The sequence below is a fragment of the Ictidomys tridecemlineatus genome, chromosome 12 (assembly GCF_052094955.1).
Source record: "Ictidomys tridecemlineatus isolate mIctTri1 chromosome 12, mIctTri1.hap1, whole genome shotgun sequence".
Taxonomy (NCBI): Eukaryota; Metazoa; Chordata; class Mammalia; order Rodentia; family Sciuridae; genus Ictidomys; species Ictidomys tridecemlineatus.
Genome location: NC_135488.1, coordinates 103,177,819 through 103,189,853, shown reverse-complemented (window position 1 = coordinate 103,189,853; position 12,035 = coordinate 103,177,819). Strand labels below are relative to the sequence as shown.

The following is a 12,035-nucleotide window of genomic DNA, read 5'->3' as shown; positions in this document are numbered from 1 at the left end:
ATTTCTCCAGTTAGAAAGTTTTCTACGTATGAGATATGAGACAATAATTAAACAGAGTAACACCAATCAATCATAAGAAGCAACAAAGATTGTTCCTCTCACCCATGATAGTTTAAGTAGCTAAAATACTTTATAAAGAAAAATGTGTAGAGAAAAAAATGCTTAAAGGAAATTTTATCAAAATGTAAACAGTGATTGCCTCTGACTACTGGATTATGGTAGATCTCTTTCCCTGCTTCTTTATTCAGTAATGGTACTTAAAACTGTTTCACAATGAATATATTACTATGAGAGGAAAAACCTTAAGTAAAAATAGAAAAATTAAAGTAGAGATTAAATAACAGAAACCTTCTAAAAGAAGCTAAATTTTCCTATGTATAAGGAAGTATGTTATTCTAATTAGTAGAGACATCTTAAGTTAATAGATTCAAGAGAGTAAGGTGCTAGTAAACCAAATAAGTGAACATAATAAGGTAAGGTACTCTGAGAAAAGGTATTATTTTCTAGGGATTTTGGAAATATTTATACACTGAAATTCCTCAATAGTTAAATGAATATCTTAATCTATAAATTCAGATTGGAATAATTTTCATTTTCAAATATATATATATGCAATCCTATTTGATAATTCTCATATGGGAATCAGTTAAAACATGTTGTATAGAAATGCATAAGAAAACAAGAAAAAAATAAGTTCTTGTTTATACAGTAATCTTACTCCAATGTACTCCCCAAAGTAAGATAACTACTAACAGTGGAAAATAACCTTCAAGCTGCATATTAGCCCATAGATTTTTTTCATAATGCCAAACCCAAACAACACACTGCCTGCAAGTTACTTCTTGTGGTATACCACAGATATCTCTAAAACTAATTAAACCATCTTCCCATCTCTCTCACGCCTTCTCTTACATACTCTACTTCAGCTAATGAAGCCGTCCATCATCCATCCAATCTACCCATTCACTTAAGCTAAAAACCTGGGTAATAACCTCAACTTGTTTTTATCATTCTCCAATACCTCTTAATTCACCAAATCCTGTCATAAATCTAATTCAACCCTTAATTTTCTCAACTCCATCTACTTTTCTCTACTAAACCTACTTTCTACCATTACTCCAGATTACTAGCCTGCAAATGACATCCAAACCAGTATCTGTAATGCCAGCCTTGCTTGTTGCTTAACAACACCATAGCCAGAATGAGCCACCTAAAATCAGTTTATAAGTAGTTTAATTGTTTATGGCTTATGCAGCCCCTCACTATCCTTTCAGCTTCATTCTTACTACATTCTAGTAACTGAAATGGAAAAAAGAAACAAACCCACCTAAATAAGCATCACATGAGACTAGGGTTCTTAGGTTTAACAACATATGAAAACATTAATAGTGGCCATATATTAAAAAGTTTCTATTTATATCATATGTTGCTTTAGAAATAAGGAAAAACTTTTTTTACATTTACAGAACTTACTGATTTATCAATGTTCATTGGGTCAACATCAGCCAAGCTTGCACCCACTTTCACTCGTTCTCGGAGAATACCACTAGCTAAGTCTTCTGCTCTGAAGTTCATAGGCAAACACCTGAATTTATAAAAATCAAAGTTAACAGCATTAAAGGTTTCACATTTTTAATGCCAAAATAAGTTGAGTTGATATTTTTTAAGCACTTTCATCTTTCCCTCTTTTTGCATAACCTAAAAATAACAAGTGATTGCGTTTCCGTGGGGGGTACTCAACCACTGAGCCACATCCCTAGCCCTATTTTGTATTTTGTTTAGAGACAGGGTCTCACTGAGTTGCTTAGTATCTCACTTTTGCAGAGGCTGGCTTTGAACTCGCTATCCTCCCACCTCAATCTCCCAAGTCACTGGGATTATAGGTGTGCTCCACTGCACTTCTCATAATTGCATACTTTAAACTACTTTTCCTGTTTTCAACTGTCCAAAAATAGAGTTACTCGTAGGTAAATAAGATACTACTCTATTTGTCAAACTATCTCAATATGGAAAAAACTCTTAATATAATTAACATTTCATATTAATCAGCTATAAAGGTAAATTTATATGTCCTATACAATTTAAAACCAAAATAAGGTCAATATTATAATACTTAAGATTCATTCTCCAATTTTGAGGATATACCCATCAGTTTATATGATTTAAGAAATTACTTTCCCTTTTATTCAAAAAAATCAATTCCTGATCATAACTTTAGAACTAAATTTTATCTTTAATAAAACTATCTTAAAAGAAATATTTAGGGCTGGGGTTGTGGCTCAGAGGTGGAGCGCTCGCTATCACGAAGTGAGGCACTGGGTTTGAGCCTCAGCACCACATAAAAATAAAATAAAGATATTGTGTCCACCTATAACTAAAAAATAAATATTTAAAAATAAATATTTAGCCACCTAAAATCCTATACTACTACATTATTTTGATTGTGTTATCCCAAGTAAATGTAATCTAATTTCTCTTTTAACTTTGAGCAATGCTATGATTTGAGTGTGGTTTATCTCCCAGGGTCCGTGTTGGGAGTCTGTTCCTTAGTGTGGTAATATGGGTAGTGGGATCTTTGAGATAGGGTAACAAAAGGTTGTCCTTTGGTCACCAGAGACATACCTTCAGAAGACATACCCTTACATAGGTCATGTGAGATCTTAATTGGTACCCAGTCTCAGATTCTGACTTCCTGTCTCATATGCTTCCACCATGATAACATGTGCTATGATGTAATGCAACCATCATCAGGGCATGCACCATGATGTTTGCACTTTTAACTCTTTTAACTTCCAACACTGTGAATACATAAATCCTTACTCTTTACAAAAAACCCAGTCTCAGAAATTTCATTATACTAATATACTGATATAAAAAAAGGACTACCACATGTAAAATCAAAATATGACATAAAGGAAGACACAGTGGCGCATCCCTGTAATCCCAGCAGCTCGGGAGGCTGACAGGAGAATCTTGAGTTCAAAGCCAGCCTCCCCAATTTAGTGAGATCCTAAGCAATTCAGTGAGATCCTGTCTCTAAATAAAATATAAAATAGGGCTGGGGATGTGGCTCAGTTGTTGAGTGCCCCTGAGTTTAATCCCTGGTACTCGCACCCCCCAAAAATGACATAAGAGCCTTAAAAAAGCTCAGTTTCTATGATGAAAGTAGACATTTCTGAATCCTCATGAACCTTAAAAATATATCTCCAAAATTATCAGAATAACTTAGATTAAGCAGCCACAGCATCACATGCCTATAATCCCAGCGGCTCAGGAGACTGGGGCAGAAGGATCATGATTTCAAAGCTAAACATCAGCAACTTAGAGAGCCCTAAGCAACTTTGTGAGACCTTGTCTCAAACTAAAACCTAAAAAGGTCCGAAGATATGACTCAGTTGTGAAGCGCCCCTGAGTTCAATCCCCAGTACCAAAATAACAAAAAAAAAAAAAAAAAGAAGAATTCAGATTAAACAGGCTTTGAATTATTTAATTTAAACTTAAGCCAGACACAGTGGCATGCACCTGCTGTCCTAGTTAATCAAAAGGCAAGACAGAAGACTCTCTTAAACACAGGAGTTTTTTTAGCATACAATCTACACCAATCCAAACCTGATTCTAAAATCTGCTAACTAAAAACTTGATATTTCTACAATATACATGTAAGGCCAAATTATAGAAATGGTCTGCTAAATGTCCATTTTCTAAATATAATTTTTCTTTATTATTATAATATATATAAGCTCAAAAATTAACACAATTTTTTTAAATGATTTGATGATTTGATTATTTGATCATTTTATTTTTAAATGATTTGATTATTTCCTACGCAAAAATTCACTGAAGTTTTAGTGAGCCATGTAATAATCAGTCAATTACTGGAGTCAGGAAAAGATCACTATAGACAACCAATAACAATGAAAAAAGGAAGGAAGAAAGGAAGGGAAAAAAAAAAGTTTTCAAGAAAATCCAAAGCCTCCTCAGATAGTTCTATCAGAATGCATCTTTCTCTGAGCACTATTCTCATTAGAGTGTGAAAAAAAGCCAAATTAAATGGATATGAATGAGAAGGAAAGTGCAGAGGGATAGACAGATGCTTTCACAAAGGCTGGCCTCTTCTTAGCTCTCCTTCCTCTCCCCTCCCAAATTACTTGATCACAAGTATTTACAGACTAATTAATTTAGGGAACATTTCCCAAGGTTAGATTTCCATTTTAAGAAGTATAAAGTCTAAAATTACTGTTGAATATCAATGTTATCAAAATTTCAGTATACATAAAAAACTTTTTCTGTGTGATTTTGTTTTGTTTTAAATGTGTTCCTTTTTTCTACCATGGAAAAAATACTAAAATATTTACTGACCTATTTCTTGCTCTCGCCATGCTCTTTGATTTCCTTCTTTCAAAGCGCTCTTCATCAGAAGAAGTCGTGTCACTACTATGGATGGCATGCTTCTTTCTCCTGTCCAAAGAGAGCAAGATGTTTTAAAACATTATAGTATAACAAACAGCTTTTAAGAATATATTGGAAGGGGGCTGGGGATGTGGCTCAAGCGGTAGCGCGCTCGCCTAGCATGCGTGCGGCCCGGGTTCGATCCTCAGCAGCACCACATACCAACAAAGATGTTGTGTCCGCCGAGAACTAAGAAAAAATAAATAAATGTTAAAATTCTCTCTCTCTCTCTGTCCCCCCCTCTCTCTCACTCTCTCTTTAAAAAAAAAAAAAAAAGAATATATTGGAAGGGCTGGGGTTGTGGCTCAGTGGTAGAGCGCTCGCCTCGCACATGAGAGACCCTGGGTTCAATCCTCAGCACCTCATAAAAATAAATGAATAAAATAAAGGTATTGTGTCCAACTACAACTAAAAACTAAATATTAAAAAAAAAAAAAAAGAATACATTGGAAGCACATAATATCAACAATTAGTTCAGGAGAAAATTCATTCGTTCTCCCAGCAAAGATCTTTGCCCTCCTACATTTAACATTTAACAAGGTATAAAGGTGGTAATGCTACAGAGAAAAAAATAAAGCAAACCAAATAAGAAGCCTACAATTTTCCCAGCAACTCAGGAGGCTGAAGCAGAAGAATCTTGAGTTCAAAGCCATCCTCAGCAACTTAGCGAGGCCCTAAGTAACTTAGTGAGATCCTGTCTCAAAATAAGAAAATAAAGGGCTAGGGATACAGCTCACAAGGCCCTGGTTTCAATAACCAGCACACAAAAAAAAAAGAAGAAAGAGAAAGAAAGAAAGAGAGAGAGAGAGAGAGAGAGAGAGAGAGAGAGAGAGAGAGAGAGAGAGAGAGAGAGAGAAAGAGAAACAAACAGACACACGAAGGGAGGGAGGGAAGAAAGAAAGGGAGGGAAGAAAGAAAAAGGGCTGGGGATGTGATTCAGTGGTTGAGCACCCTTGGCACCCCCTCCCCAAAAAAGATACTTCTATCCTTTCTAAATTTCTTATAATAAAATATATAAAACATTTTTAATTTAAAAAGAAATACTTTATTAAGTGCTATGGACTAATTAGATAATTTATCAGGCTAACATCACCTCATTATGGAAAGAAATGCTCGTTTGTTTTCTTTTTTATAGAGTGAGAGAGGGAGAGAGAGAGAGAGAGAGAGACTGAGAGAGAGAGAATTTTTAATATTTATTTTTTAGTTCTCGGTGGACACAACATCTTTGTTGGTATGTAGTGCTGAGGATCGAACCCGGGCCGCACGCATGCCAGGCGAGTGCGCTACCGCTTGAGCCACATCCCCAGCCCCAAGAAATGATCTTAAAATTAAAAAGTAATGGCCTATTCTTTGAACATGAGTTTCTAACATACCAACTCTTTCAACTTTCTCAAGGCCTGCTGTCCCTAGGCACCCATTTACTCACAATCTATCATTTCTTTTCTTGGATAAGTTTTTGTACTGTCCAGCCTCAACTTAAGACCTATTATTTCACTGTTATTCTTCCAACCTCACTGAATCTGGCCCCTTTTTCTTCCATTGTAAGTGTAAATTCCAACCCTGTACCAATTCATGTATTAAAAAGAACTCCAATCATAATCAGAAAAGCTGAATCACTGCACACCACTCCAGTACCCACTATTATCAACAGTAACCCAGATTCTCCAAACTTCCTTAAGATCCTTAAAGAAGATCTCTACCACAAATCTTTTCAGTGCATTTTGCATCAGTTTTTAATGTTTCCTAACTCTTCACAAAACCAGCTACCAACAATAATCTACTCATTTTTGGCAATTTTGATATTTATCCTCTCTCCTACTTCTTCTTTTTTTTTTTTAATTTTTAGTTGTTGATAGACCTTTATTTATTTATACGTGGTGCTGAGAATCAAATCCAGTGCCTCACACATGCCAGGCAAGTGCGCTCCCACTGAGCCCCAGCCCAGCCCCCTCTTCTACTTCTTTTTCTTCATCAGGAAATTCTCCAAAGTATCTGTGTGCCTGTGTGTGTGTGCGTGTGTGTGTGTGCGCGCGCGCACATGTGCATATGTTGGGCCTATTATGTAGAGAAATGTAGTAATGTGTCAATAACAGCACATAAGGAGATTGGTGGAGGCAAAGTTGTACTGATTTTAAGAAATGACTCCAGAGGATAACTCAAATAAGAAAAACAACCAGAAACTTAAGTTAAGGGACTGGGGCTATATAGCTCAGTGGTAGAGCACCTGCCTAACACATGCGAGGCACTGGGTTCGATCCTCAGCACCACATAAAAATAAATAAGTAAAAGAAAGGTATCGTGTCCACCTACAACTAAAAAATTTCTTCTTAAAAAAGATAAGTTAGGGCTGGGGTTTTAGTCTAGTGGTAGAGCACTTGCCTGGCATGTGTGAGGCACTGGGTTCAATTCTCAGCACTACATATAAATAAATAAAAATAAAATGGTGTGTTAACAACTAAAAAACATTAAAAAAAATAAGTTAAGACGGGCATTAGCGTCTCATTCTCTCACTGAAAGGTACAAATATTTCCCATTTTCAAAAATAAAAGTTACCTGATATGGCTTCTTCTTGCTGGAGATCTGTGAATATCAAACAGTGTGTTTTCCCTCTTCTTCTGATGAGCTGGCACTAAAAGAAAAACATAAGATAAGATAGAAATAACTAATAATAAATGTTAATAAGTTAATGTATTCAAAGAACATAAATTACTTCTGTTAACATTCTGAAGAGGACCTAGTTATGTGTTTTCAACTTCAAAATCTGTCTGGAGGTATACAAAAATAAATGCTTTGTGTTAATACCATGAAATTGCAAATAAACATTCTAAATAGACTTTAGTTTAAATAATTGTGATTGCCAAGTGCAGTGACCACACATCTGGGGCAGGATTACAAGTTCAAGGCCAATCTCAGCAACTCAGCAAGGCGTTAAGCAATTTAGTGAGATCCTGTCTCAAAATAAAAAATAAAAAGGCTGGGGATTTGGCTCAGTGGTAGAGGACCCTTGGGTTCAATTCTCAGGACCAAATAAATCAGTAACTGTCACTGGATTATACAAAGATTTCTAAGATACAACACCAAAAAAATAATTCATTAAAAAATTTTAGGGGGGGCTGGGGATGTGGCTCAAGCGGTAGCGCGCTCGCCTGGCATGCGTGCGACCCGGGTTCGATCCTCAGCACCACATGCCAACAAAGATGTTGTGTCCGCCGAGAACTAAAAAGTAAATATTGGAAATTCTCTCTCTCTCTCTCTCCTCTCTCACTCTATCTTTAAAAAAAAAAAAAAATTTTAAGGGGGCTAGGGTTATGGCTCAGAGGTAGAGCGCTCACCTTGCACGTGCAAGGCCCTGGGTTTGATCGTCAGCACCACATATAAATAAATAACATAAAGTTATTGTGTCCAACTACAACTACAAAGAAACAAATTTTTTTTTTGTTTGTGAAGGAAGGATCAAAATAGAGCTATTTCCATTTCCAACAGAAACATCAATTTGAACTATTCAAACATAAACACACCTTCATAAAAGATTAGGAACCCAGGTTAGAGATCACAGTACCTAGTTAGTAAGAAAATATATACTAGAAAGGTACTAAGGAAGGTTTTATATCACCCATATCACGTCTCCCTCAAACCCGGGCAGCACAGCATGAAGAGAGATGCCATCCACTTGGAGGAAGGACAGCAAAGTGAACCTAGGATTTTGTTTTTGTCCCCAATACCAGGCGTGCCACAGTTCAGGCTAGTTCATATGGACTTAGCCTATGCACCTACCTCAAAACCAGATGGGAATTTATAGCCACCGTGAAACAGACTCAAGATCTAGCACATGACACTGTCAGTGAATTATGGAAGCCTGACTCCCTAAGTAATCCACAGTGAAAAGAAGGTCCCAGTGGCTGCGGTTTTAAACATGGTCCATTGTTGTGAGAACCTCAGCAGCCATGGGCTTTGTGTGTACTGCCCCAGCCTACATGCATGGTATTCCAGGCCAACACTGAGCTACAGTCTGCAGCTTAAGATATCTGCTGGCACTGCAATAACTGCAGCAGCCATGGGCATAGGAAACACCCCACACTGCCAACCCAGAATCTTTGGACAAGTTTACAGTTGAAAGATGGTGCCATGAATAGCCAGTCTGTTGGGATTTCCAAAAGTACCTTTTCAATATACACACATCAATGTACAACCACAAGGATCAAGAATAATTAGAGAAACATGACACCAGCAAATGGACAAAATAAAGTGCCAGAGATGCGCAAACTGCCTGACAAAACATCAAAAGAGTGGTTTTAAGGGAACTAATAATGGCTCAGTGGTAGAGCACTCGCCTAGCACGTGCGAGATCCTGGGTTAGATCCTCAGCATCACATAAAATTGAATAAGTGAAATAAAGGTATTGTGTCCAGCTATAACAAAAAAAAATTTTTAAATAAAAAATAAAGAGAACAGTAAGTGACCAGAAAAAGAAACTGAACAGATTAAATTAATTTTTTAAAAGTCACACATTGGGGCTGGGGTTGTAGCTCAGTAGACGAGTACTTCCCTAGCATGCGAGAGGCACTGGGTTCGATTCTCAACACCATATACAAATAAATAAAATAAAGATCCAACAAAAACTTAAAAATATTGTTTTTACAAATCATTGAAAAAAAAGTCACACATTCTAGAGCTGGAAAATGCAATGAACAAATGAAAAAATGCAGGCTGGGGATATAGCTCAGTTGGTAAAGTGCTTGTCTTGCACACATAAGGCCCTGGGTTCAATCCCCAGTACCACCAAAAAAAAAGAAAACAAAAACAAAAAAAAAGGAATAGCATCAAAACAGAACTCATCGAGAAGAAAAAAAATCTGTGAATTTGAAGATAGGTTATTTGAAAATATACACTAAAAGGAGAAAAAAGAAAAGTAATGAAAAAAATAAAAAATGCTTACAAGACTCATTGGACAGCACTGAAAGAGTAAATGTACAAAGTCATTGACATTCAAGAGAGTAAGATAAGTAAGAAAAAGACAAAGGAGCAGAAAGCATATTTTAAAAAATAATAGCAGAAAACTTTCCAAATATGGAGAAATATATAAATATCCAGGTATGGGGGGGGTCAAATATTTTCTTCAGATTCAATGCAAATAAAACTATCCCAAGACATATTATAATCAAACTGTCAAAGATCAAAGAAAAGGGAAGACTCCGAAGGCAGCAAAAAAAAAAAAAAACAAATAACATATAATAGACTTTCTGGTACACTGAGCAACAGATTCTCAGCAGAAATTTTACAGACCAAGACAGTGGGATTGTATATTCAATGTGCTGAAGAGAAAAACTGCCAGCCAAGAATATTGTACCAGGCAACATTCTCAAACAAACACATGTCACGTAAGCACTATACTAATGACCTATATATATCCCCAGGCCCTGAATTCTATATAAAAATAGAAGTTTATAAGTTTTGTTTTGTTTTTTAATCATGGTGCCAGGGATCAAATCCACATTCTTAAGAGGCACGCTAGGCAAGGACTCTAGCATTGAACTATGTAAATACTGAAACCTATAAAACTGTCAATATATAATGATTTAATTATGTCTCACTTATTTTGGTATACTGCATTTTATCATAGACTTATTTTTATAAATATTTTTCCTTAGCTATAAGTTGTTTTAAAATGTATTTTAGTCAGAAAATTCCATCATTTTCAACAATATGGATGAATTGGAAGATACTATCCTGAGTAAAATAAGCCAAGCACAGAGAAACAAGGGCCATGGGATCTTGCTTATATGTAGAATTTAAAAAAGAAGTTATGGGGGCTGCGGATATGGCTCAAGTGGTAGTGTGCTTGCCTGGCATACATGAGGCACTTGATTCGGTCCTCAGCACCACATAAAAATAAAATAAAGATATTGTGTCCACCTAAAACTAAAAAATAAATATTAAAAAAAAGAAGTTATGGAATATGACTACCAGAAAATATGGCTACCAGAAAAGTTGTGAGTGAGGTAGGTAGGCAAGGGACAAAACTACGTTGGATAACAGGAATAGGTTCTCCTGTTTGTTGGGTGACAAAGAGATTATACTTAATGTATTGTGAATTTCAAAATAGCTAAAGGTTGGGTACTCTCACCACAAGGAATTTATGGATGCTTGAAGTTATGAATATAATTACCCTCATTTGAATAAACTACGATATATTTACATATGTAGAAACAATACATTGTATCTCATAAATATATGCAAGTATTTGTAAAATTCAAAAAAAACTGGTTTTTTTAAAGCAAGAAATCAAAACATACTACTACAGTTTGATTCTTTTTATATTTATATATAATAGTGGAATGCATTATAATTCTTATTACACACATAGAACACAATTTTACATATCTCTGGTTATATACCTACTACATTCACATCAATTCATGTCTTCATACCTGTATTTTGGATAATAATGATCATCACATTCCACCATCACATGCCCCTTCCCTTCCTCTCCCTCCCCTCTGCCCCATCTAGAGTTAGTCTATTCCTCCCATTCTCCCACTCCCTATCCCACTATGAATCAGCTTCCTTATATCAAAGAAAACATTCAGCATTTCGTTTTTTGGGATTCAATAAATACATAAAATTTAATCTGTCAATTTAAAAAATAATAATAAAATGAATTTTTTTAAAAAACACCCTTTTTAGTAAGTTGAAATGAAGAATAGGAGAAAATCATTGCCACCTGCACCTCACAAATTAATCTCCAGGATATACAAAGAACTCAAAAAACTTACCACCAAAAAAAAAAACAAATAACCCAATCAATTAATGGGCAAAGGAATTGAATAGGCCCTTCACAGAAGAATAAATACAACTACATGAAAAAATGTTCAACATCTCTAGTAATTAGAGAAATGCAAATTAAAACTACACCGAATGGCAATTATCAAGAATACAAATAACAATAAATGTTGGCAAGGATATGGGGGAAAGGTTCACTCATACATTGCTACTGGGACTGCAAATTGGTGCAACCACCCTAGAAAGCAGTATGGAAATTCCTCAAAAACTTGGAATGGAACCACCATTTGACCCTGTTATGTCACTCTTCGATATATACCCAAAGGACTTAAAAATCAGCATACTGCAGTGGCGCAACCACATCAATGTTTATAGCAGCTCAATTAACAATAGCTAAGCTATGGAACCAACCTATGTGCCCTTCAACAAATGAATGGATGAAGAAAATGTGTGTGTGTGTATTTGTGTGTATACACGTATATATGTATATGTATATACACACACACGGAATATTATTCAGCCATAAAGAAGAATGAAATTATGGCATTTACCAGTAAATGGATGGAACTAGAAACTATCATACTAAATGAAATATGCCAAATCCAAAAAACCAAAGGTCAAATGTTCTCTCTTATATACAAATGTTGGCTTACAATAAGGAGGGGGTGGAGTGGGAAGAATAGACCTTCTGAATTAGACAAAGGGGAATGAAGGGAAGGGAGGGGGATGGAAATAGGAAAGACGGTAGAATGAATCGAACATAACTTTCGTATATTCATACGTGAATACACAACTAGTGTAACTCC

The 12,035-nt window shown here is 35.7% G+C and overlaps 1 protein-coding gene and 1 non-coding gene across 6 annotated transcripts in view; one reads left to right on the top strand and one right to left on the bottom strand.

Moving 5' to 3' along the window:
• The window catches only part of Atad2b (ATPase family AAA domain containing 2B), a 139,782-nt gene that overhangs the window by 88,573 nt on the left and 39,174 nt on the right, over positions 1–12,035 (bottom strand). For all 5 annotated transcript variants that reach the window (XM_005322644.4, XM_078029606.1, XM_021724653.3 and 2 more), the window contains 3 exons: positions 7,003–7,078; positions 4,360–4,458; positions 1,474–1,585 (listed from right to left, as the gene is read on the bottom strand). In XM_005322644.4, the coding sequence (XP_005322701.2) occupies positions 1,474–1,585; positions 4,360–4,458; positions 7,003–7,078 (287 nt within the window). The remainder of the gene's footprint in view (positions 1–1,473; positions 1,586–4,359; positions 4,459–7,002; positions 7,079–12,035) is intronic.
• On the top strand, positions 9,159–9,231 carry Trnaa-ugc (transfer RNA alanine (anticodon UGC)). Its single transcript has one exon. It is a non-coding gene; the product is annotated as a tRNA-Ala (tRNA).